Genomic DNA, 27639 nt, shown 5'->3' with positions numbered 1-27639 from the left:
AACCCTAGAGGGGTCACAGCCCACAGGTTGAGAGCTACTGATGCAGGCTCACCCAGCGTTGGCTCTGCAGATGTGTACTTACACAAAGCCCCAGATTCAATCCCCAGACTGCCTTCCCATCTCCCCAGACCAGACCTGCAATGCTGATAGCAATGGAAACTGCAAAGGCTTCAAATTAAGTCACATGAATGCAAAATGTGTGAACCACAAAAGCACAGCAAAACCGTGGAATTTTTCTCTCATTTAAGCAAAACAGAGAGAACTTATTAAGCAAAAATGAAAGCTTTTGGTCGCTGAAAGGTGATCCAAAAGTGTCAACTATTTTATTGTTGTAATTCTTTGGATTTTGTGAAGGTTTTATCAGGCTGGCCTGGAACTCAACACACCTCTTGTTTCTCCCTCCCAAATGCTTGGGACTACAGCCATGGAGCACTAACTATAGTATTTTTTTTTAAGATGTATTTATTTTTATATGACTTGGAGTTTAGCCTGCATGTAAGAGAGTGCCAGATCCCCTGGAACTGGAGTTACAGACAGTTGTGAGCTGCCATGTATGTGGGTGCTGGGAACTGAACCTGGGACCTCTGGAAGAGCAGCCAGTGCTCTTAACCTCTGAGCCATCTCTCCGGTCCCAACTATAGTATTTTTAAAAACCTGTACACAAAGAAAAAATATTGAAGAGAACAAATACCAAAGTCAAATGTTCATTTCTGATTTGCTGGAATTGTCTAAGATTTTTTAACACAAAAGGGGCAGGGTCGGGGGCTGGCGAGATGGCTCAGTGGGTAAGAGCACCCGACTGCTCTTCCGAAGGTCCAGAGTTCAAATCCCAGCAACCACATGGTGGCTCACAACCATCTGTAACGAGATCTGGCGCCCTCTTCTGGAGTATCTGAAGACAGCTACAGTGTACTTACATAAAAAAAAAAAATAAATAAATATCACTCACTGCCTAGTGAGAACTTTCTAGCCGGGTTACATAGAGAATTCAGAGACAGCCTGGGGTTCGTAGTCCAACCTTTACTCAAGCAACAAAAACAGTGCTTTAGCTAAGTGATAAAGCACTGGCTTGGTGTGCAAAGGCATAAGTTTGATCCCCAGTACCGCACAGATAGATAGATAAGATAGATATTCACCCAGGCATGTGAGGCTGTAATTTCAGTACACAAGAGTTCGAGGCCACCCTGGGCTACACAGCAAGATCCCATCTCAACACAAACAAAAATTTAAAAACAAAAAACAACAACAAAAAAAAAAACGGTGCAGGGTCTATTTGTAAATAGTTTCCTGATACACAATATCAGGCCACCAAGATACAATTCTAGCCTATCCCAGTGGTCACAGGGTCCTTCAGGAGGAAGTCAGGCTGAAGCTAAAGCACTAACTTTATGTCACTGGGACCAGCATGTAGAGTCTGGACCCTGCCTGACTCCTCTCCAGCCCGGAAGGCATGGCCTGCCCTCGGCTTAGGCTGGTCAGGCTTTCCAACAGGGCGTCCCTACTACCCTCAGGGCTTCCTGTCTGGGTCCCTCTTGTCAAGGCCGCTCGCTGGCCCGGGAAAAGCAGAGGATGGAGGCGACTCTGCTCTCCACCGCGCCTCCCTCCCAGCGCTGGGCCTGGCTGTGGCCCTGCGGTCCGCACGCGGCTCCTCCAGCCTCAGCCTCGGGTATCGCCGGCAGGGGGCGCCCCGGCGCGCACAGCCGAGCGGGCTTCTGTCCAGAGCCGCGCTCCTGAGACCAAGTCGCTCTCCACCCGCGGCCTGGGAGGGCTCGCGACAAACACGGGCAAAGGCACGCGTACTTCGCCCGCAAAACTGTCCGCAGAGAAAGAGCTGAGGCTCCGGCTGGGCGGAACCACTTTCATTTTGCCGCGCGGCTTAGATGATCGTTCCCCGGAAGCAAACCCCTCCACGTCCAGAAGCTCTGTCTCCGCCTAAGTGGAGGTCAACGTCGGGAGAGTGCTTCCTTCCGCTGATGCCTCCCTGGGCGAGCAGAATGTGCCAGCAAAGTCTAGTTAGAACCTTCCTGCGGGAGGGATCTATGGGTGGAGAGTGGAAGTTGAGGTCAGGTTGTAAAGTCTACTGAAGGTTTATGATAGATGTGAAAAGTATTAACCTAAGTAAAGTGAACACACTTTTTCCATTACTGGAGAACCCACGATCAGTTTTCACTTTGCTCCCATCAGTCACTGGAAGCACCCCTGGACCCCAGAGCCTCCCTCATCAACTTGCATCCGGGACTTACCTAACAAAGTTGATCTTTATATCTAGAGTGGGTTAGGAAGGTCGTGTGTGATCCTTGAGCTTCCCAGGCAGACTTAAACGTGCCATAACTTGTTTTCTATTTTCCTTGGTTGGCGTTTGTCTTTTATCAGTATTTTGTTTGCATGGCATGAAAGGTGTCTGGTGATGCGTGCAGTAAAGACAACGGGAAAAGTGGGAACGCCAGGCTGCCAGTGATGCTCTCCTAATTAGGACAATGGAGAAAGCACACCAGAAAGGGCTGTCTAAATCAGTGACTGGAGGAGGTCGGCAAGGGAGAGCAGCACTTCTGGCAACAGTTTTAGAATTCTGAGAAAACTGGCTTGCAGGCTTACAAACCGTGTGTGGAACCCTGAATTTTATGCTAGTAGGCAAACACTCTACCACTGAACTACAACCTCATTTTGCTTTTAATTTTTACATTCATTATGACATAAGCCTGGCACGAAGGTACAGTCTAACATCTATACAGTACGCATCTATATGGACTGACATCCAGAAAAAGTAATGAAGAAAACCTAGTTAATACATTATAAGCACTTAACAAAACAAACAAAACATGTCAAAGGAAAAAATACAAGCCATATGAAAAGAGACTCAACCTTAGTCATGGATGAAGTAAAAATTCAAGAAAAGACATTCTACACAAATAGATTTATCTCAACAGAAGAAATGTAGAACTAGTGTGGAAGGACTCAGCTTCATATATTGAAGTTCTTTGTGTAAAATGATAAAAGCACGTCACAGAAGCTTACTGCTTTAAAGGTTTGAAGTGAGGAATCCTGTGGAGGTCAGAGTGAAAGCCAGGCGTGAGTGGAAGCAACAGAAGGGGCTGCTCGTGTTTCAGTGCATGGAAAGGTCGGCCTGGTGCTAGCAGTTACAGGAGGCGTGAACTCTGCTTTATATCACGTGGATGCTGGACACAGAGCCGCTCTCGACCACGGAAAGTACCGTCACTAGTAGCAAAGACCTGCACAACATCACACTGCGCATCCTCTTCTGGCCGGTGGCCAGCCAAGCTTCTTCGTATCTACACCAACATCAGCCAGGACTATGATGAGCTGGTGCTGCCGTCTATCACCACGGAGATCCTCATGTCAGTGGTGGCTTGATTTGATGCTGGAGAATTGATTACCCAGCAAGAGCTATCTCCAGGCAAGTGAGCGATGACCTCACAGAGCAAGCAGCAACATTTGGGCTTCATCCTGGATGACGTGTCCCTGACACATCTGACCTTCGGGAAGGAGTTCACAAAGCTGGTAGAAGCCAAACAGGTGGCTCAGCAGGAAGTGGAGAGAGCCAGATTTGAAGCAGCAGAAGGCGGCCATCATCTCTGCTGAGGGTGACTCCAAGGCAGCTGAGCTGCCAACTCCCTGGCCACAGCAGGCTCTGGCCTGATTGAGCTATGCAAGCTGGAAGCTGCTGAGGACATTGCATACCAGCTCTGCCACTCTGGGGACATCACCTACCTACCAGCAGGGCAGTCTGTGCTCTTCCAGCTTCCCCAGTGAGGCCAGCCGGGCCACGGTCTCCATCATGCTGAATGATGCCTTCCTTCTGCCCTACCCCAGAAATCACGGCGAAATTTAAAGATTGGCTTAAAGTGAAGGAAATAAAGGTAAAATTACTTCTGATTTCTAAAAAAAAAAAAAAAAAAAAAATTGAAGTGAACCCTGGAGATTGAAAAAGTGCAAGTCAGGTACTTGAGTTGGCTCCCTAAAACCCACATTAAAAAATAAATAAAGGGCTGGAGAAGTGGCTCAGCGGTTAAGAGCACTGACTGCTCTTCCAGAGGCACTGAGTTCAAATCCCAGCAACCACATGGTGGCTCACAACCATCTGTAATGAGATCTGACGCCTTCTTCTGGTGTGTCTGAAGGGAGCAATGGTGATGTACTCATATGCATAAGATAAATAAATAAATCTTTAAATAAATAGATAGATAAAAAAGGCAGAGTCGGGGGCTGGAGAGATGGCTCAGTGGTTAAGAGCACTGATTGCTCTTCCAGAGGTCCTGAGTTCAATTCCCAGCAACCACATGGTGGCTCACAACCATCTGTAATGAGATCCAGTGCCCTCTTCTGGTGTGTCTGAATACAGCAACAACGTACTCACATATATTAAATAAATCTTTAAAAAAGAAAAAAAAAGGCAGAGTGCGGTCCTGGAGTCCTGGAGTCCTGTTGTGTGCGTGTAATCCCAGCTCAAGTATGGCAGAATCAATGGAGCCCCAGGATCACTGGCCAGCCAGCCTAGTTTACTGAGCAAATTTCCAAGGGCTGCAAGACCTGTCTCAACAAGAGATAGAGCATAGTTTGGAGCTGGGTGTGCACACCTTTAATCTCAGCACTCAGGACAGAGGTAGGTGGATCTCTGTGAGGTTGAGGCCAGCCTGGTCTACATAGCAAGTTCCAGACAAGCTAGAGTTACATGGTGAGATACTATCTCAAACAAAAGACAGGAGTTCCTGGGGAATGGTATCTGAGGTTGTAACAGCAGCCAGACACATGAAGGGTTCACACTACGACTCCATCTATATAAAACAAATTTACAGTGGCCCGAGAGCTCAGTAGTAATTCTTTGGAGAGGACTGGATGGAAAGGGGTTACAGATTTGCTGCACTTCTACTTCTTCTTCTTTTTTTTTTTAAGATTTATTTATTATACATGAGTACACTGTAGTTGATTTCAGACACACCAAAAGAGGGTGTCAGATCTAATTACAGGTGGTTGTGAGCCACCATGTGGTTGCTGGGATTTGAACTCAGGACCTTCAGAAGAACAGTAAGTGCTCTTACCCACTGAGCCATCTCTCCAGCTCATCTTTTTGTTTTTTGTTTTTTTTTGGTTTTTCGAGACAGGGCCTGGCTGTCCTGGAGCTCACTTTGTAGACCAGGCTGGCCTCGAACTCAGAAATCCACCTGCCTCTGCCTCTCAAGTGCTGGGATTAAAGATGTGTACCACCACTGCCCGGCTTTGCTGTACTTTCATTGTAGCTTCATACATAGACACATGTACAAACATAGTTTTGATTTTATTGCTGTGAAGAGACACTGTGACCATGGCAACTCTTATAAAGAAAAACATTTATTTGGGGCTGGCTTACAGTTTGAGAGGTTTAGTCCATTATCATCATGGCGGTATGGCAGTATGCAGCAGACATGGTACTGGAGAAAGAGCTGAGAGTTCTACATCTTGATCTTCAGGCAGCAGACACACTGGATGTAGCTTGAGCATAGGACTAGGCCTCAAAGCCTGCCACACATCTTAACAGTGCCACTCCCTATGGGCCAAGCATTCAAACACATGAGTCTATGGGGGCCATACCTATTCAAACCACCACATATACCAAAGCAAACTAAAACACCTATAATGTATATCAATTGTATCTATAAAAATCATTTCAAAAGCACAGTGAGACAACATATCTTTTTAATTCAAAATAGCTAAATTTTGAGTTAGAGAGACAGCTCAGGGGGTATGAGATGGAAGGTGGGGACAAGTAGATATCTGACACTGGCTGGCCAGTCAGCTTACTCAGGCAAGCTCTATGCCAATAAAATACCCCATCCCAAACACAAACAACTCCCATCCCCTGCAAAACAATGTGGAGCTGGATATGGTGGTACATGCCTTTAATCCCAGAACTCCAGAGACAGGCAGGCAGTTCTATACAAAAAACCCTGTCTTAACCAATCAAACCCAAAACCCCAAATCAAAACCAACCAACCATAAACAAACAAACAAAAAAACCAACAACAAAAACCCAACCCAATCAACCAATTAAAACAAAAAAAGTCCCAAAGTAGACAGTGACTTCTGAGGATACCTTATACACACACACACACACACACACACACACACACACACGCACGCACACACACACGCACGCACACACACACACACAATTAATTGCTATTTCTTGTTGGTAGAATATAAGATAGTACACCTATTTGGCAAAATTTGATAATTTATTATAAAGTTAAACATACATGGCAGCATTCCACTCCAAGGGGAGGGGGAAGGAAATATGTTTACATAAAATGCTATATAAAAAATTTATATTTAAAAATTAAATTAAAAAAACCCTACAGACAACCTAAATATCTTTTAAGTGGTTGATGATTAAGCAAAGTGTAAGACAACCATATACAAGAGCAACTCAGCAACAGAGGGAAGTGAGACCTGTCGATCCATTTTGTAACACAGACCTTAAAGCCAGTAGCCAAACGAGAAACCCCACTCAGAAGTCCACATCCTAATTTCACCTGCACAGCATTTTAGAGATGGTAAGAGGAAAACTGTATCAGTAGCTGCCAGGGGCTGGGCTGATGGGAGAGGCTGTGACCCAGAGGAAGCTGGAAGGGTGGAGTCTGGGGCTGCTGTAAATTCCTTGGTCAGGGTACACAAAAGCCTATCCTAGAAAGGAATTTGTTGTAGTTTCTTTTCTTTTCTTTTTTTTTTTTAAAAAAGTTATTTCAGAGCTAATGGCCCTTCTTCCTCCAGAATCAAGGGAGACCACTATATAGCATATGGAAGTTGGTTCAGAATTGCATGACAGGGTGTTATGCTGGGACATGGGACTTACATAAGCAGTCATAGCTGTCCTCATTGTTAAACTGAATATAATCTTAATCCAGATTCTAAAATTTACCCCCATGTCATGCAAATATAACCTCAAATGAAACATTAATTATTGATAAATTGTTATGTCGAAATAACTGATATTGGTATTTTCAAATGCTCCAAGTTTTTGTGGTATGTCAAGTCAGGAAGAGACCAGGTATATCAATCATGTCGAACCATTAAGAGTGCATGGCTGCCAGATCTATAAAACACTTGAGGTCCTCCAGAAAGCAGGTCTTGAGGAGAGAATTAAGAATTAAGTCACTGGTATTTCCTTTGATGTACACATACAGAATGGTGAGGAAAGGTCTTAAGCAGGGAACAGCAAAGCCACGTGATACAACGTGCTGCCCTGCTTCAGTAAGCCAAGAAGACACCAGGCTCCCTGGCATGACAGTCTCAGTCTGGACTTTCTCTGGAAGCTCATTAATGAAACCGTACAAGTGATCTACAGCAGAACAGGAAGGACGTTGTCTGCTTGCTAGGCGCCTCCTGTCCTCTGCAGGGGGAGTGGATTATCCACCTCACTCTCTGGCAAGCAGCTCAAGGAGCCAGATGCCATGGCCTAGCGTGTCCCATCCCCCTTTAGTTGAAAATGGGGTTATACACATATATATATGTATATATAAAGAAAGGCCAGAGGTACCACGTGTGACCAGAGTCAATGTGTCCCACTTGGCTGGGAATGTTTTTTTGCATTTTCATGCTAAGGTTTCTCTAGGTAGCTCTGGCCGTCCTGGATCTCCCTCTGTAGACCAAGCTGGTCTGGAATTCAGAGATCTGTCTGCCTCGGCCTCTCAAGTGCTGAGATTAAAGATATAGTTTGGGATTTTAAAGACTCATTTGCAAAGATAAGACTGGATGTATCCTTCCCTGCAAAAAGGTACTGTCATACTGTGCTACTTGACATGGTGGCACAGAACCTGAAGTAGTCTTTTAGTACAGTGTACACAAAAAGAAAAAGAGATCACTCACTGGGGCAGGCTTTCTAGAAAAGTGGTTCATACATGGATGCCTGGCTCAGATCACAGCACAGATTACAGCCAAAGAACAACTTTCAAGACAGTCTGTCTGACCACAAAATGGCTAGTATACAGACAGAGGGGTAAACAAAGGACTTGAAAAGTCAGCTGGCAGCTAGATACAGAAAGCCTTGGCAGTCCTTGCCCCAAGGCCGTAAGCCATTTGACTCTTCCAAGAGGAAAGGAACACAGGAATTTGTTTTCTGGGAAGCTGTAAGTTTTACTGGAAAGGCTGTTTAATTCGGATTCCACATGGAACCTCCCTCCATAACGTGAGTGTAGCAAACATGTAATAGTCAAGATATATACTGTAGTTATTATTTTTTTTTAAAGAAAAAAATGAGTTAACTCTTAGAAATTAAAATCTAGAGCCAGGCACGAGAGCAGGTACCTGAAGTCCTACTTGCTCTGGAGCCTGGGGCAGACGACTGCTGGAGCCCTGGAGTTCAAGGCTAGCCTGCGGAATATACTGAAGCCCTGTGTCTGTTTTTAAAAAATCATGTAACATACTTAAATATCAGAAAATGCTTTATCTTTTGTATTTTTATTATGTTTCTATAAATGACATATAGAGGTCTGAAGAAGGCTGGAGGTATAGCTCAATTACAGAGTGCATGTCTGCTGGCACGCTCGAGGCCCTGGCCAATCCCAGCATCTACCACCCCAATGTATCAGAAGAAAAGTGCGAGAAATTAACATGAAAAGGTTAAATAAAAATAAAAACAGATAATTAAATCAGATGTAATCTCAGGAAAGAAGTCCAACATCCTACTAGAAGCTGCACTAGGGCTAGGGATTAATGCTAATATAAGAGCATTAAATAAAAACTTCTTACATTTGCCACACTGAAAGGGCTCAGCTGGTGTATGTCGTGGTGGATAGAAAACACACTATGACATGTGAGATAAAGAAGACCCTAAGACTTCAAGAGAAGAATTACAGGTCCCAAAGATTTGAGATTAGGAGACAGGGTTTCAAGAGCCAACAGCAACCGTCTGAACACCATGAACTAGGACTCTGAAAAGTGCCCACCTACTGCTCATCAAAGGACAGGAGCAGAGAAGCAAACAGATCCCACTTCAGTGGCTCGGCTGTTACACCCTCCCAGGCCTGAGAAGCTGCTGAAGGACATAATGAGCAAATGGGAAATGATAGTCATGGAAGTAGAACCCTGGGACCCAGGTTCTAAGAAATAAATGACAAGAGGGAAGAGAGCTCAGATGGGAGCTATGCCCCACGTGTAAGGAACAGCCAGTTTGCCTCCTATGGACAGTTGTGTTTCCTCAAATTGCTGGTAAAGTTCTAAGCCCCAGTATCTGAAATATCACTGCATTTGGGGAGTCTTTCAGGGCAAATGAGGTCTCCACAGTGAGTCTGAATCTAATGACCTGGCATCTTTGAGAAGACAGAGCTGGGGATGCATCTCAGCGTATCATAAGGGGAAAAAAAGGAAAGGGAGGGAGGGACGAGTGGAGGAGATGTTAAGACACAGAAGACCACAAGAAGACAGTGAAGTACCAGTCATCTAGAAAAAGAAATTCTCGCTGACTCCATCCTTCCCAGCTTCTAAAACTATGAGACACAAAAAATTCCTATAGCTGCTACCCCTCAGTCTGTGATGCTCTAGCATGGCAGCCCTGCCATCTGGACTTGGCACCTAACTGGGGCATTTTAAGAAGGTCCAGAAAAGGAGTCAAATCAAAAGGGTGCATCATTTACTGAGACGGTTTACAATGCTATCAGATGGAGAAGATGAATTTGTGACATAATCAACAGAAAAATGGCCAAATGAATGAGGCAAAAACGTTAAGGAAAGAGGAAGACCAGAAAGAACCCACAGTCATGAACACGACGCTCGTGATGACCACACTTATCTAGTAACTTCATCATAGGCTGCAAAGGGCTGTGGAGTGAGTGGGTAGGCTGAGAGCTAAATCTTCATTTGCCAAAGGAAGAATTCATCAACGCATGTTATTATAAATTGGAAAATGAAGCAATGGTGATCTGAAAGAGTATTTAAAAAAAAAAAAAAAAGAGGAAAATACTTAAGAAATCCTTAGGCAGGCTCTGAGACTGACAATCAAGAAACATGCAGGGTGCCTTTCCATGGGAATTTCAGGAAAGCTACCTGAGAAAATATTCATGTATGTTTCTAAAGTAAATATAACTTAAGAATACTAAATAGACCACTAGAAACTTTAAAAAAGAAGTGTCCTTCCACTAGGCCTTTGTATAGTGTGACATGGACAGAAGCCAGACGAGTGTGTAAGAATGAAAGTTAGTTATGAGTTATCCAATGATAAAGGTGGTTTTAACTAGGTGTTGGCAATTCAAAGGTAGAGAGGAACAGGGCAGGTGGCAGGAACAATTCCTAACGGTGGCAGAGCTCGCGCAGTGACCCTACCTGGCAGTGTCCTGCAGAGGCTGCTTGTCAATGTGCTCTTTACACCTTCCAGACTGGGTGCATTCTGTGCCTGTCCCAGCTGAGTCCTCTTTTGGTTCCTGTCTGCTCCAGTTTCTTACACTGGACAATACACTGACCCAGTATACTCTGGGGAAGAATTCCTGGGGGGGGGGGGGGTCTCACAGCAAGCAGCACTTTGAATCTGTTAATGTGATGGGTAGAGAAAAAGCCATCACTGGAGTGCAGAGCAACTTGACTAAAGTTTGAGCAAAATTAGCTGCAAGCTGGAATACATGATCTGCCGGGACTTCATCAGGGAAAAGTTCCCTCCACATGTTCATACATGAGAGAGAGAAAACTACTGTGCGTAGCACAGACTTGCTGTGGACTTGATGTGATATGAGGAGCAACTTCCTGAGTGAGGTCTAAGGACAAGTAATTAGCACCTCCATGTAGCCTGAAGTGTGTCCTAGAGAAGAGCACCATTCTAGTGTGGGAGGCCAGTGGACAGAGATCCTGAGTCGAGGTCCTCGGAGTCAGCATAACCCTCAGCTTTCCCAGATATCCAAGGATGTCTGTTCAACCTTTAAAATCTACAGAGGGTCTCTAGCCTCCTGGATAGTTCTACCCTGTTGGTGGCAGTTACCCAACTTGGCAATCAACCAGGACTTAAAGTCTGAACCTTCTCTGTGTTAGATGCCTTAGCTGGCAGGTCAGCAGGTCAGTAAGAAGCTGGTCAAATCCCAACACTGACCACCAAGGGAAAGACGCTGATCAGAGTCCCACAAGGACAGAGAACAGGTGCAAAGAGAAGAACTGTCCCCTGGCTAGAGTTTTAGTAGAAAATCTGAACAGTCATGGAAAACACACCCATAAAGATTGTCAGTAAAGGACATGGTAAAACACTATGAATCTCCGCACCTACACAACACGTTACAAGATGAGCAAAGGAAATATACAGGGAAAACAGAAGGCAATTTAGAATTTGTTATCTATTCAGAACTCTGAGAAAAGTTGAGGCCTGGAATGGAGGCGCTCTGGACTGCCGGAGCCACCGTGTCCGCCAGCACAGAGCAGTCTAACATACATCGGGACAGTACAACAGTTTGAACAGTTAAAAATGTTCAGAAAGTTTTCTAAATTCTTTTGACCTGATTTTATTAAAGCCACTCAGCTGTCTTCTGTCCAGCTCTGGTCTCAGGTGGCCCCGACGACAGTCCAGCCGCAGTGTGCCTCACAGGTTCCATTCCCAGTAGTATGGGTAGAAAGGTCTCTGGTAACTCTCAGCAGTCCACTGATTTGGCCTCGCACTCCAGAAGAATCTTCTTTGTGAACAGTCCTCTCCAGCTGGACCAGGAGGAGGGACAAGGTCTCTCTGGTAAACACTCTGATTTTGGGACCATTTTCTTAAACAAGAAGCAATAAATCATTATCAAGATTAACATGTAATAACAAGCTTCATAAAATATTACAGATACTCTAATTTCACTCTTTCCTACCTGGATGACCCAAGCAGATAATCACTTATCTTTCTCTTCAATTTGTATGAAATGGAGCTGGGATTGGGGAGATGGCTCAGTGAGTACAGCTCGTGCTGGAGACTTGGGGGCTGCATCCCCAGAACCCACAGAAAGCTGAGAAACAGTAGCATGTGTCTGTAATCCCTATGATAATATGGGAGGATCTCTGAAGCTTGAGAGCAGCTGGGCTGGCATGCGCAGTGGAACCACAAGAAGCTCTACCTCAGATAAGGTCAAAGTGTGAAGAGTGACACTCGGGATGCTCTTATGCAGGCCTAACCCCCCCCCTACACACACTTACACACACACTTACACACACACACACACACACACACACACACACACACACACACACTCAGGATGCTCTTATGCAGGCCTAACCCCCCCCCCTACACACACACACACACACACACACACTTTCACTTGGTCAAATTTGGTTAGTTGCCTCTTTGGTCTCTATCCCTTTCCATCATTCCGAATGCTGTTACTGTTGGCTGTGAGCAGCCATGTGGGTTTTCTGCAAGAGCAGCCAGTGCTCTTAACTGCTGAGCCAACTCTCCAGCTCCTACTACTATTTTCACTGTTAAAAGTAAGTTTCAATTTCAGTGCCTTTTCTAAAAATGTCACAGTATGGTTATGGTCACTTAGCTGTATTCCCATTCTTATTATCACAGGCTACTACCAGTTTTTCTACCATCAATATTTTGGGGATTAGCATCTCGTAATGTATACTACTATACACAGAGCACCTAGCTCTGTCTTAAGACAGTAGGATTTGAAAAGTGTAGTCTCAAAATGGAACTAATCAGGTGTGAACATCTTTATGGCCATTAAAACTATTCCCACCTTCAGTGTTACCAGCAGCATCTTTTTGAAGGTGTTACAGTGTACCAACTCGCTTTAACAGATGTAGAAAGGTAACAACCATTGTTATGGGTTATGCATTTGAAAATCTCCAGCTCATAAGACGAAAGGATGGACCATCCAGAGACTGTCCCACCCGGGAGTCCATCCCATAATCAGCCACCAAACCCAGACACTATTGCATATGCCAGCAAGATTTTGCTGAAGGAGCCGGGCGTGGTGGCGCACGCCTTTAATCCCAGCACTCGGGAGGCAGAGGCAGGCGGATTTCTGAGTTCGAGGCCAGCCTGGTCTACAGAGTGAGTTCCAGGACAGCCAGGGCTATACAGAGAAACCCTGTCTCGAAAAACCAAAAAAAAAAAAAAAAAAAAGATTTTGCTGAAGGGACCCTGATATAGCTGTCTCCTGTGAGGCTTTGCCAGTGCCTGGCAAATACAGAAGTGGATGCTCACAGTCATCTATAGGATGGAACACAGGGCCCCCAATATAGGAGCTGGAGAAAATACCCAAGAGCTGAAGGGGTCTGCAACCCTATAGGTGGAACAACAATATGAACTAATCAGTACCCCCAGAGCTCGTGTCTCTAGCTGCATATGTCAGAAGATGGCCTAGTCGGTCATCATTGGGAAGAGAGGCCCCTTGGTCTAGCAAACTTTATTTTCCCTAGTACAGGGGAACTCCAGGGCCAAGAAGTGGGAGTGAGAACTTTTGTGATAGCATTTGAAATGTAAATGAAAAAAATATCTAATTTTTAAAAATGAGGGACAAGAAGAGAAGAGAAGAGAGAGAAGAGAAGAGAAGAGAAGAGAAGAGAAGAGAAGAGAAGAGAAGAGAAGAGAAGAGAGGAAAATCTCCAGCTCAGAGAATGGAAATTAGAGATGTGGTCTCACCCAAGATTGCACATAGTGTGAATGGCAGAGTAAGGAGACAAATTCAAACCCAGCCTGACTGGTACAACCCTCAAATGCTCATAAAAACTTAAGCTAAATTAACAGCCAAAACATTTTGCAAGCTGGTTGCTAATTTTATGTAGCATCTTGACTAGAAAGGAACAGCTACAGAGCTCATGAGGCTTTATTTCTGCATCTGTCAACAAGAGCATTTCCAAAAACGACTGCAGCATGAAAAGCAGAGTGACTAAAGAAGGCCTAGAATAAAGAAGGCCTGCTTGCATGTGGGCGGGCACAGATCACCTATCGGGACAACAGTCCCAGTACAAAGAACAGCACAGGCGAGTCTGCCCTCTCCCCTGCCCTCCCACTCCTATCCAAGGCTTCTCTGGCCTTTCCTGACTCCTAGAGAGAATCACCAGGCTCACTCTATTAAAGGCCCATCTCATCTACCTGCCCACCCTCTCTCCTCTAGAGAATTCTAACAGACAATTTTGACTGAACAGAGAATTTTCCCATTTCCCAACTGAAATTCTTTTATAACTTAATCTGCTCAAATCATGTGTAAATGTCTCTCTTAGGACTTCTACTCTGTTCCCCTCAGCCCTCTCTCTCTCTCTGAGACAGAGTCTCATGTAGTCTATGCTGACGTGGAGCTCACTCCATAGCCAAGGATGGACTCCTGGTCCTCCTGTCTCTATATCCCAGTGCTGGGAGCACAGGCACACTACCCTGCCTGGCTTTGTATTTGTTCTTTAAATGGCAGCCTTCCTTATTCCAAAAACTAGAGTCTTAAAGCGCAGGGATAGACCTCAGAGATAGAATCTTAGGTTTCGTCCCAAGAACGCAGATTTTATCTTCTAGTAGACCTATCTAACTCCTCTTAGATTAAGCTAACTAAAATAAATAGATAAATAAAATAATAAATAAAGTAACATTTCCTATCCTTAGCTGTGTCTGAAGAGCTACACATTCCCCATCCAGTGTTTGATTTGCTAAGCAGCATGACTGACCCTGGTCAGGAAGGAAGTACCAACTGCTGGTCATCATCACAACGGACTTTCCCTTGGCTTAACATACAGTTTCCACCTCAGTTCTAGGAACGGGAGCAGCACAGGTACCTGAATGAGTACGGTGAGCTCTGGGTCTGGTGCTGGAAATGCTGGGAAGATGCCAGATGACCACCATGCCGGTTCTTCCTAGGCCTTTTTTTCACAGGTTTGTTGGTGGTGTGGACTTGCTCCATAGGATCTGCTGAGTCTTCAAGGCCATCTGTCCTAGGTGCACTAACATTCCGGTTCCTGAAAAGGAAGTGTGTCACAGTGTCACCAGACTCCAGTTCCAGTGGCCAGTCTAGTAACTTTGTATTTTGATTTGTGAACATTTGATCTCATTTCCTTCCCCACTCCTGGCTGTTTAGGTTTTACTCAGAAAGTGAGCACGCTGCCAGGGAAATGTGCCGCTTGAATTATACCCAAGAGGCTTCCCTAGCCACAAATCTCACCTAAGAAATGCAAGACTTACTTTCTGACATGACGTTTCTGCAGGTTTTCAATGTAGTTCTGCCTTTCTATGCAGTGCCCCCGGCAGCTGTTGAACACTGAGGAGCGGATGAAGATGAGCTGTTAGAAACGGGGGCACGAGAAGGAATCTAGCCCAGAGCACGCAGATCAGAGCTCGTACTCACTGACTGGTCATAGGCTGGCACAGCTCACTACTGCACACATGTTCCTCATAAGCTTTGTGGCAAGAGGCTGCCTTAGGCTCTTCCTATCCTTGCTTGCTCTTTCCTCCCTCTGGTGCTGGAGACCACACTCAGGTTCCAGACACGCCGAGCAGATATTCTGCCGCTGAGCCACATCCCCAGCCCCACAGGCAACTCCTTCCTTCTCTCTCTTCCTCTCTGTCATCTTATATTGCATCATATTCATTATTTTTTCCAAAAATTGAAAAGTGGTTCTACCATTTCCACCTTTCGCTTTTATAGGAAGGGAAAAATCGTGGCCCCCTCATACTTACATTCAATTGCATCATCTGGCCTCATGCCTTCTACATCAATCAAATATCTAACAAAACAACATAATTCGGGTCACTTAAATATACGAAAAGAAAAAAAATCAAAACAGGTCCAATTTCACTTACAAGTGGAGATATACAAATCCTAAGAAAATACTACATATCTAATCCAACAGGCACAGAATGACATGCCATGACCATAAACCAGTCCCAAGATTGACTAATTTAGAAATGAATTAATAAAGGTACTTATATTAATATAACAATATAATTAATAAAGGAAATGCACGACCAAACTGGCAAACGTTTAAAAGGTAGATTCAGCAGTCCTTTCCATCAAACGGCTTTGTGAACAAAAACCCAGGAGGCTTCCTTCATATCACCGAGTATTCATCAGTAGCCAACACACAGAACAACTGGGAAATAGTGATGTAGCCAAACGCTACGGGCCAGAAACAGGCGCTACCGTCACTGTCACCCACTTTCCTGATTTTCACCTTCATTTCCCCACCAGCGTCCTGAAGGTGATGACAGCATGCTTCTACCAAAATGACCTTGACACCCGGGTCCAAGTGACCATCAACACTTCAATTCATACAAAAACCTATGACTCCTGCCTCTGCCTCTGTTGAATATTCTTTACTCAGCAGAAACGGATGGGGTTCAACACACTTCCCCCCCAAAGTGCAACAACAAAAAACCCAAGCAGCTGAAACAGCACTTTGCATGGCCTAGCACTGACTCAATGCCATACTTACCGCATCGCCCACCGGGCCCCGGCAGTGTATGGGGATCCTACTCCAGGCTCTTAGCTGAGTCTTAAGGCCATAGTCTCTTCTGTGCCCTTACTCAGCCAGTACTAGGTAACCTTCAGAAAGTCACTGAAACCCTCCTCGGAAATGTACTGTCTTTTTGATGAGACAGGTCAAAGCCTCCCTCACGAGGTACCACGTTCCTTACTCTGCAGCACTTGACAATGACAGCTCGACACTCTTCTTCCTACTTTAATTATTCCAGTCTTCCTTATTGCTTCAGAGGCAGGTGAAATTTAAGTATCTCTGCCAGCACCCACACTGCTCACACAAACTATATCTCAGAAAGCCGGGCGTGGTGGCGCACGCCTTTCATCCCAGCACTTGGGAGGCAGAGGCAGGTGAATTTCTGAGTTCAAGGCCAGCCTGGTCTACAAAGTGAGTTCCAGGACAGCCAGGGCTATACAGAGAAACCCTGTCTTGAAAAACCAAAAAAAAAAAAAAAAAAAAAAAAGAAAAGAAAAAGAGAAACTCTATCTTCGTAAGGATTTTTTGTGTGAATGAACATAAAGTCACACAGCACAGCAATTCCTTAAGAAGCACCAGAATGCACCTGAACTTAGTGCACAGCTGATCCAAAGACGCTCAGACCATTTTAATGTTTTATCAACCCCCAAACTTCTGACTTGTATGTTCATCAGTATGCAAAAAAACCCAACCAACCAACCAACCAAAAAAACCAAAAACAGGGTAGCCTTTAAAAAATAAGGTCTCCAAATACTTTCACAGAAAGATTTCTACAGCATATTAAATTGCAAAACTGAATGTCTATTGTACTTTAAGCCACTCGGCTATGCTTACACCTGCATCTGAGAAGTCTACAACAGTGTTGCTGATGGCAGTCTCTGGGTAGAGGCAACACTGCTTTCTACTTAACCCATTTCTATTAAGTTTAGATTATCATTGTAAAACACACACACACATACCACTATTTGACTTTTGGGTTGGCAACTCACCTGCAAATGAGGTAGCCAGTCCTATTTAAGCCATGGGTGCAGTGGACACCAATAAGTTTGTCTATAGAATAGGAAATGCAGAGGTAAGAAACAAGATACACCAAAAATAAGTTCTACAATATTCTGAGAAGTAAGGCTTACAAGTTACCAAAATATTGCAGCTATGTTGAAAAGTAAAGTGGCTTTAAAAACACATTATCAAGAATTATCAAGAATAACCTACCAAAAGCTCATCATTGTGGGAATTTTGCAAGTACTGGTTAAATAAAATGATGCAGAGTGTAGAGGTACCACCAGGTCAAATTAGACAAAGAGAGCTGTCTTAATATGAAGAGGAAACTGGAATGTGTGTATATGTGTGCTGAAGTGTGAAACTGGGACTCATGTAAGCCATGCAAGTGCTCTGCATTTAAGCTACAGCCCTCAGTCCGGCCTCCACTCATGACAGTGAATAAAAACCACAACTACACTCAAGATGGAAGAACAGTAGAGACGCCGTCATCATGTACGACATGGACAAGTCTCCTGGCCCACTTATGCTGCTTCCTAGTCTCTGCCTTCTACTGTCTCTTTATGAAACTTTTGGACCCTGTGTTTCTAATCTTCTACCTCTCACTCCTAAGCCCCAGGGAAAGGGCAACACTTCCATCATATTACACAGCTCTCACTCAAGTTTGTTTCTGTGTGGCCAACAAGAAGAAAAACACTTTATTACTACCAGCTGACATTTTCAAAGACAACAGACCTAATATTAGGTCAGTAACAGTATCAAACTGCCCTGGAGAGACGGCTCAGTGCTTGGGAGCACAGCTGCTCTTGTCAAGGACCCAAATGCAGTTTGCAGCACCCATGATGGATGGCTCACAACTGCCCGTAACTCCAGCATGATGGAATCTGATGCCTCTGGACTCAAGTACCTGCATTCATATGTACATAGCTACAAGCACACACACAGAATTAAAAAGAAGAGATTCTTTAAAAAGTCTCTAAACCTATTCAGAATGTACAATAGAGTCAGACAAGGAAAGCAAAACAAACAAGCAAACAAAAAACCATAAGGACTTACCATTGTTTTTATTTTTCTTTAAAAATTCTTTAACTGCACATTTGAATTGAAAGATAGTGTCATTATCAGGTATCTGATGACCAACTGTAAATATTTTTATGTAAGAAATAGTTTCTGGCAAGTCCTAGAAAGCAAAACAGAGACAAATACACATTACTTCATTTGTAAGCAGATAATGAAAGATGTGAGGAGCCTGAATATAAACTGATAATGATGAACTCACTAAGAAAGATAGCACTTCTGACTAAAGAGCTACTTCTTACAAAGCTGTTTCAACCAGGAAATAGAACTTGTTTCACATTAAGACTATAGGACAGTCACTAGGTATATGGAACACACCAAATTCAATGTGAATCAGGGTGTATATGTGGTGTGATTAAACATCATGTGAACAGTTCTACCTAATAATTATTTCACTCTTCTGTCCCTGCACAAAGTAGTAATGAGCTGGGCAAAAGGAGCCATGACTAACAGAAAGAACAGGGGAGGAGGGGGCTGGAGAGATGGCTCAGAGCTTAGCGGTGCTTGCTGTTCTTCCAGTGGACGCAGTTCAGTTCTCAACACCCATGTCTGATGGCTCACAACAGCCTGTAACTCCTGCTCCAGAGGATCCGGCGCCCTCTTCAGACCCAGCCGGCACCTACATACATGTGGCAGACACTAACACAGAAAGACACAGATACGCACACAGATACACAGACACACACACAGACACACACACACACACACACACACACACACACACACTAAATCTCAGGGAAAAAAAGAGAGGTTAGATGAAAATCTATAACTTTGGGTGTAATTGGAAAGCACTATCATGAATTTTACAGAGTTCCTGGCTCTTTCTACAAAAAAGCTTCAGAACAATGTCGTCTATTAGCAATAAATACACCCGATACTCGTATATCTGAAAAACTGTCAACACTGAAAGCAGACCAAGCTTCGAGTCAGCTTGGGACAGGAAATAGCTAAGATGAGCCTGGAACTTCCTTCATGTAGACAAAGTGACCACACGTGATCAGGGTATCTTAAAAGGCTAGCACTGAGAAATGGTTTAATCTAGCCGAGGAGCAATCGGCAGCATTTAATAGCTACTTGGGGAGGGAGGTCAGTTTTCCTCAGGAGTGTGGCCCTGGGTAGCTGGCCATGCTCCAGTAGATGGCTTTAATGCATGTGCACTTGAGCACCACTAATTTTGGACTTGGTGGATTACTTTTAAAAGGCAAAGTGGGGGTGGGGTGGAGAAATGGCTCAGAGGGTTAGAGCTTAAGACCTGGGTTGAGTTCCCAGTACCCACACCAGGCAGCTCACAGCTATTCCAGGTCTAAAGGGTCTGACTCCTCCTCCTACCCTCCATGGCTACCATCAAGCATGTGGTGAACTTAATATAAAAAACACATAAAAAAAGAAGACATGACATTGGAGTGTAAATCAGGAGGAATTAGCTGCGAGTAATTGTGATCAGAAAAGTGTATTATATGTGTATGAGGTTCTTAATAATATTGTCTGAAAAAGGTTTTAGGAGCCAAACTGAGAAGCCCCAAGTATCCAAAGAGAGGCCCTCCACCTGGGCTCCAATTCAAAAAGGCAATTACAGGGGCATTTGTAATGACAGAAAAAATTTAACTAATTAAATAAAATCTGACTAGTCACTATTGGCAGGTATCAGGGAGCCAAGCTATTCTTTTGAAAGCTGTTACACAGAGGAAAGGATCCTGTGGATATCACCGAGTAAATAAACAAACAGAAACTTCATTAAATAAAACATGAACGATAAAATTCACCTTGTAAAGCCTGGTAAGGTGGCATACACCTGTAATCCTAGACCCTGGGAGGCTGAGGCAGGATAATCTTGACTTTGAAGTCAGCCTGGGCTACACAGCAAGAGCCTGTCTCAAAAAAGAAAAAAGAAAAAGAAGATCAACTTTTTGAAGCCTCAAAGGAATTAATAGATCAGTCATTAATTAACTAGTAATACCATAAGAGACAACCACTCACTCTATGCCCTCCTAACTGAAGGATACATGACCACTTGTGTGAAAGCATCTCACAGCAGGCATGGTTGTACACCCTTGTAGTCCTTGTGTCTCAGTAGGCTGAGCACAGGAGTTTAAGATCAGTCAGGGCTACATAACAAGAACCCATCTCGAAATATACAGAAATGCTCAAAATCGCCATGTTAAAAGGAAAATTAGGCTCACAGTTAAGAGCCTTTAACTGTTCTTGAAGAGAATGAGGGTTTAGTTCCCAAGACCCAGAGAGCCAATCACACTGTCTGCAACTCCAGCTCCAGTGGATCTGATACCCTTTTCTAAGTTCTGTAGGCTCCAGCATGAATGTGTTGCACATAAACTCATGCCAGCATACACACACACATTAAAACAAATAAAGACTTTTTAGAAAAGGAAATCAAGCTGGGTATGGTGGTCCATGCCTGTAATCACAGCACTTGGGAGGTAGAGGCAGGAGGATCAGGAGTTTAAGGCCATCCTCGGTGACTGAGGTCAGGCGGGGCTAGGAGATACTAGCTCAAGAAGGAAGAAAGGAAGAAAGGAAGAAAGGAAGAAAGGAAGAAAGGAAGAAAGGAAGAAAGGAAGAAAGGAAGAAAGAAAGAAAGAAAGAAAGAAAGAAAGAAAGAAAGAAAGAAGAGGAAGAGGAGGAAGAAGGGGAGGGAGAGGGGGAAGGGGAGGAAGAGGAGGAGGAGGAGGAAGAAGGGGAAGGGAGGGAGGTGGGTGGAGTGCTGTATAGTTATAATTCCAGCATTAGAGAGACTGAGGAGGAACATCCTGAGTGTTAGGTCAACCAGGGATACCAGGATACTAGGACTCTTGTTTCAAAAGCTAAACCCCAAACAAAACAATAAGGAAGAGAGGGAAGGAGGGTAGGAAAGGGAAAGGAAAGGGAAACCAGGGGTTAGGAGATCAAAAGGAGGGAGGAGGGAGAAAAGCAGAATCCTGAATCTGGCTGTGCCAGCCCACTGGCAGAGAACTAACCAGTGGTACTAGCACGTGGAGGCACAGAGCTAACATTTAGATGGTACAGCCTGGCTGGATTCTTCAAATCGAGAACTCAAGGGAGGGACAAAAAGAGAGAGACACGGACAGCAATGTGTAGACTTAATCAGAACAGACAACCAACTGCAAACTAACAATTCTTATGACAGTTAGGAGATATCAAGTTGTGTATCTGATATAAAAGAACTGATGTTAAGGAAAAAGTATTGTATCTTAAATACACATACCAAAGATGTAGAGATCTTAAATATACATACCAAAGACGTAGAGATGAATTCTATAATATTTGAGTTCTTTAAAATAAGACAAAGCATGCTGTGTGTGGTGGCGCACACAAGCAATCTCTGCACATGGAGGCAGGAGTAGGCTGCCTTTGTGGGCTGGAGACCAGCCTGGTATACATAATAAATTTCAGGCCAGCTAGAGCCACACCATGAGACCCTTTCTCATGAAAACAAAACAAAGAATAACAGTTCCCCCAACCCTCCAACATACACAGGGGTAGGGGAATTCAAAAGGCAGCATGGGGTAAAATAGATAGGACCATATCTATTATAGAACATATGCACATAACTTAATATTGAGCCAGAAAAGAAATAGATTCTGATATATGCTTTAATAAATGTCAGAGACATAATTACTAAAACCATTCAGTCACAGAAAGGCCAAGTATTACATGATACTGGGGCTGGAGAGATGGCTTAATGGTTAAGAGCATTGGCTGCTCTTGCAGAAGACTCAGGTTCAATTCCTAGCACACAACAATTCACAACCATCTGTAATTCCAGTTACACAGGATATAAAGCCTACTTCTGTCCTCACAAACAACTGACAGGTCTGTGGTGCACATATATACAAGCAGGCAAACCCTCATCAATCCACAGGTAACTGTAACTATCCTAACTCGTCAGAGGTTCTTTCTTCCTCCTGCAGCGTACAGTTTACAAAAAGCCACATCTAGCCAAAATGCAGAGAACAACTGACTGCGAGCTGCTCAGCCCTAACTGATACATCTAAGGCTCTGAGAACAGCTCAGGAGAGAGAGGCAGAAATACTATAAGAGCTCCAGGACCAGGAGGTCAGCTGCAAGATTATATTTCATATGAATGACAAGGAAGGCTACAACAAAGAAATGTCAACACTATGGGTGCTTACACAGATCTGAACAGTACCCATCAGTTGCCATGCCAACATGGATGGGAGGAACTGCAGAGGGCCCTACCCCTGGATGAAGAACTACAGGCAATTAAAAATGTCTGAGAAAGGAAGAATTAGTCTTCAGATATAAGTACCGTCAAGTGGTCAGCCTGAAAAAAGCCACACACACAAGCACAACTACACGGACTCAGCAGGTTGCATTTGTTTACTTGCATGTACATGCAACAGTAATAAAGAGTAGGAGGCTATGGATGTGAAGGTGGGGTAAGGAGAGGTTAAAGGAAACGACAGAGTTCTATTCTAATTAATTTAAAATTTAAATGCATGTTACATTGAGCTCCTTCTATAAGATACCTAGAGCGAGGAAATTCATTGTAATAAAGCAGGTAAGAGGTTTACTAGGGGTCTGGCACATAGGAGAAGGGAGAATTAATGTTCAATGGTTATAGAATTTTTTCTGATTAAAGAGACTAATAATAATTACTATATATTATAGTTTAATTCATGTCTCCAATCTAGTGTGTGTGTGTGTGTGTGTGTGTGTGTGTTTTGCATTGTTGAAGACTTATGTAGTCCAAGGTGGCCTTGAGTTTGTGATCCTCCTGTCTTAGACTCCTAAGATCTGGGATTATAGCCATTAACTACCATCCATGCCTGGCCTCCAATCTCATTTCTACATGAAATTAGGGAAACTATTTGCTTTTCTTTAAAAGTTAGTTATTACTACCCATGAATGAAGTTTAGTCTTTGCATCAGCATAGGATGAAAACTGTTAAATTACTATGAATTTTGTTTGTTTTTTTATTCAGTCAGAGGTCCACTTACCTCTACTTTATAATAGCGCTGAGTATATGTTAAATCGATGATCAATCCAAGTTCTTCATTTTGTTCTTGTATTTTATTAAACAGATCCAAAGGGGAAAAGCATTCTTCTGGCATAAGCTTTGCTTCAAATTTCTGTCAGAGAGTGAAGTAAGAGCAAACCCACATGAAGCCCTGTAGCACACGACGCTCTTATCCCAGCCCCCTGAGATGAGGACAGTGAGACCCAAGGGCTGTTCCTACTCCTCTAGAAACTCGCAACATCTCTCTTCCATTAGTGGGAAGAAGAGATGCTCACTTCAATATATGCATATTCCTGTGTTTGTGTCTCCCTGCCTGAAAAACTTTAGAATGTCCTAGTCAACATTAAATAAGTAAGAAAACAAAAAAGAAAAATAGAAACTTGTTCCTATTTGCCTAAGCCTTAAAATCTCAATGCATTTTACAAATGAACACCTCCCCCCCTTCTACTGAATTTCCAGCACAGCAACTACCATATCAAGACGGTGAATACTGAATGATCTAGCTTAGTCAGGCTGACACAAAATATAACACATTATAATTATTCTTGATTGAGAGCCAGCATTCTCTCAATCAAGAATTGATATTTCTGAAAAGATCCTAAATTAATTTTCACTTACTTTTTGCAAAGGAACTTTGAAAGCAATGAAACGAGTCCCAGGCATCCGCTGCCCAACTGGGACATAGTCTTTCCACCTGTGAAACGGTATTTGTTAGTCAAACTGAATGCCAACCTTGTCTGCAAGAATAAGGCTCTGAGATACTGGGCACCTAACACACACAGAATGTCTCTCAACCTATTTATTCTGTACAAGTAGCAACCTACTATGCTTCTTTCTGTTTCCCCATCTTGAAAACAGATACAAGACAACAAAACAGCACACAGGTCTCCACAAACAATATCTAAAACCTAGAACTGCCAGAACAGAACAGCCTAACAAACCCAGCCTTGTATCAAATATGATACAATGTGATATTAGACATGAAAATAGAAGGGGGGTTGTGTCGGAGTGGGAAGGGGGCTAAGGGAGGGAGGGGGCAACAAGAGGCAGAAAAGGAAAGACAAATAGTGTATATTTCCCCTCCTGTCTGGAATCTAGTTTTAAATATATAATGTATATACATATAATATATATTTGAGACATGAAAACTGTGGTGAATTATTTAGGGGGAGGAATGAAACTAGCAAAATGTGGGCAGGAGAAAGGGGAAGGTGTATGTGTATGGGTGAACATGAGCAAAGTAGAATGCCATACATGTAGAAAATATCATCATGAAACTCATACTTTTTATGGTAACTAAAATTATTAAAAACATCAAGGATCAATGAATGCCTACACACTGGCTGATAGACCTCAAATTCAATACTTCACTGCATATTGTTTTTAGTTTCCACACCAGTGACATCAACTCAATATGTAGAAATCTCCCAGTTCTTACAACCCGAACTTCAGAATCAGAAGTCAGTGTGGAGAGTCACAGCTGAGTTGGTCTATGGCCATGATTTACAAATAAATCTGGTTCATTCACATCCCTGGAGTACAGAGAGTGAACACAGACTGGTGACAGACTGGAGACATAGTGGGCCCCAGAGCAATGGAACCTGGTGTTACAGGCCATGACAAGTTGGCTTCTTATTATTATTATTTTTTTTTTTGTATTTATTTTTCGAGACAGGGTTTCTCTGTGTAGCCCTGGCTGTCCTGGAACTCACTCTGTAGACCAGGCTGGCCTAGAACTCAGAAATCCGCCTGCCTCTGCCTCCCAAGTGCTGGGGTTAAAGGCGTGCGCCACCACTGCCCCGCAGGTTTTTATTCTTAAAGTCAAGCTTTATCTTACATCTATGAGCTGTCTCACAATTACTACTTGATATTTATCTTGCTTTATCTCCACAAATAAGCAATACCTAAAATTATTTTTAATTTTTAGTTAATAATTTTATATCCAATAGATAATTTAATAATGAAGTAATAAGCTACATTAAAATATCAATAAACAATTTATTTATAACTTACTTATACTTTACTTAGTAATTAATAGTTAAAATAATTAACTATATAAGGATAAAATGGATTAAAAATGGATTGTCCAGTGGACAGACAGCTGTCTTCTGCAAGCTGTCAGTCAAGTTCTACACTGGGATAATGTCAGAGGTTAGCTGACAGACTCTAAAGATATCCAGTCTGGGAAGGAAGAGAGGCCATCGCGTCCATCTCGAATTCTAGATAGTGCTCATTTGTAAACATAAAAAAGAAGTGCTTACTGAAGTCCGGGAAGTCGGGGCAGAGCATTCTGTCCATCCTGAGTTTTAGGTATTATTTGTGGAGATTAAAAAAAAAAAAAAAAAAAAAGGATTTGATGAATTCTAGGAAGGGGAGAGGCCGGTCTGGCCACGTTTTTTCTGGAGATGAAATCGGAGAGGGGAAGCAAACAGCTGCAAGTAAAGGGTTCATAGCACCTGTGAGCAAAATCCTAAAACTAGCCCTTGGCCCAGGCAGGGTTAACTCCCTCAAAGGACACCTCCGCTTTCCGAGAACCCCTCGAGCTGGTACCGAGCGAAGGGTGTCGACAGCTCGGGCCGGATCCTGGCACAGCGCCTACACAAGCAGAAGCCTGTGGCTTCGGAGATCAAGGGACGCCTCAATACTGGCAGCCGCGCCCCACTGCGCACTTCCGCCCAGGCCCGAGCTCCACAGTTCGGTCGGGACAGACCCGAGACCCCAGAATGCGGGATGGGGAGCTGTGGTGGGGTTCGGCGCGGAGGACCCTGGGAGGCGGCGGGGCGCGAGGCCAGGGAGCACTCGGAGACTCGAGGCCGCGGAGGCAGCCGGAACGCCAAGCCCGGAACCAAAGCGCCTTACCTTTCGGGGATGTGGTTTCTGCCCTTCTTCTTGGGTGGGGCACAGGCAGCAAAGTCCCGGCCCCGTCCGCGACCATATCGGCCATAATGCTGGTTCATGTGGGCGCAGAGATGCCGCCCACCCAACGCCAAGCGTGCCAGAGCGGCCAAAGGGGCGACTTCAAGGCGGCCAGAAGACGCGGCGGGATCCAGCAAAGGAACGCGACGCGTCGACGTCTCGCTAGGGCGCATGCGCCTTGCCCTGCCGTGCTGACGACACACGTCGCTCTGAGAGTAGGGTTTGCCAACCTGCCGTCGGTTCCGACTGTGCTGTACCTTGCTGGAGGCCGGTTTTGCAGCTATGCGAATAATTGCTAGCGCTGTAAGACCCCCGATGCTGGGCCTCTGCTCAAGTCCCGGGATGAGCTGGCCAACACCCCACCTGATGCAAACTGCAAGAGGTTCTATTATCAGCTAGCTGAGGACGAAGTCCCTTCGCCGCCCTGCTGTAGGGGGCTTTTAACAGCTAGCTGAGGAGTTGGGAGGAGAGTTGGGAGGAGAGTTGGGAGGAGTTGGGAAGAGCTCTTCTGGGCGTCTTTGGTGAAATTTACAAGGCAGGAGTGGGGAGTGAGTTCTTTCTGAATTTTTATCTCTGTGTCCTAGGCACAGGAAGGCAGGCATCTCTGGTTGTACAGTATAGAAACAAAAAGGCTTTTTGCTGGCTATAGAGAACAAAGAGCTTCTTTCTAGCTGTATATTTTAAAGATCAGGGAAAACAAGCTTGGGGAACATCCAGGGGCTTTACCTTCCAGGGAGAAACGCTCTAAGTTGGGGTCTCAGCGCCACCTGCCACCCGAACTGCTCTGAACGAGGAACAGACAATCCAGCCCCACCCTCTGATCCCTGCATTCTTCGCGAACATTGTCAATTGTTTACATTTTGTATATACATGATATTTGCTTTCACACGCGTGTATCTTTTTTTTCCGCCAAAAAAATAAATCAAAATTATACAACATATTTCTCCTTATTTGATATATTTAACATATTTCTCCATCCATATATGTGTGTATAGTGTCACAGGCAGGGAAACATACATATTCTTCCTAATTTTGAATGACACAGTACACTTATTATAACCAACATAATTAAAAATACCAACTTTTTTTTTTTTCTTTTAGGAGACAGGGTTTCTCCGTGTAGCCCTGAATGTCCTGGAACTCACGCTGTTGACCAGGCTGGCCTCGGACTCAGAAATCTGCCTGCCTCTGCCTCCCAAGTGCTGGGATTAAAGGCGTGCGCCACCATGGCCAGGTCCAACTTTTTTTTTTTTTTTAAACCATTCCAATAT

The 27639-nt window shown here is 44.0% G+C and overlaps 1 protein-coding gene and 1 pseudogene across 2 annotated transcripts; one reads left to right on the top strand and one right to left on the bottom strand.

The window, feature by feature from the left end:
• Positions 1-2477: 2477 nt before the first annotated feature.
• Positions 2478-3916, top strand: LOC147003929 (prohibitin 1 pseudogene; annotated as a pseudogene).
• Positions 3917-5328: 1412 nt separating this feature from the next.
• Positions 5329-26731, bottom strand: Dusp11 (dual specificity phosphatase 11). Of its 2 annotated transcripts, XR_015047607.1 has the most exons (10): positions 26312-26731; positions 24071-24146; positions 23433-23564; positions 18436-18559; positions 17370-17430; positions 15605-15651; positions 15110-15185; positions 14707-14886; positions 11463-11717; positions 5329-5542 (listed from the first exon to the last, which is right to left on the bottom strand). XR_015047607.1 is itself a non-coding variant. In XM_085840428.1 (9 exons), the coding sequence occupies exons 1-9, from the start codon at positions 26539-26541 to the stop codon at positions 11546-11548; spliced, it is 1098 nt and encodes a 365-aa protein (XP_085696554.1). In that variant the 5' UTR covers positions 26542-26731; the 3' UTR covers positions 6700-11545. The 2 variants fall into 2 exon arrangements, 1 of the variants encoding a protein (XP_085696554.1); XM_085840428.1 differs by lacking the exon at positions 5329-5542 and having other exon boundaries at positions 6700-11717.
• Positions 26732-27639: the final 908 nt, after the last annotated feature.

Source organism: Mus caroli, unplaced genomic scaffold, assembly GCF_978045245.1.
Source record: "Mus caroli unplaced genomic scaffold, Mus_caroli_1 scaffold_7, whole genome shotgun sequence".
Lineage (NCBI taxonomy): Eukaryota > Metazoa > Chordata > Mammalia > Rodentia > Muridae > Mus > Mus caroli.
Note: the sequence above shows the minus strand (reverse complement) of the source record. Positions and strands in the feature narration are given on the sequence as shown.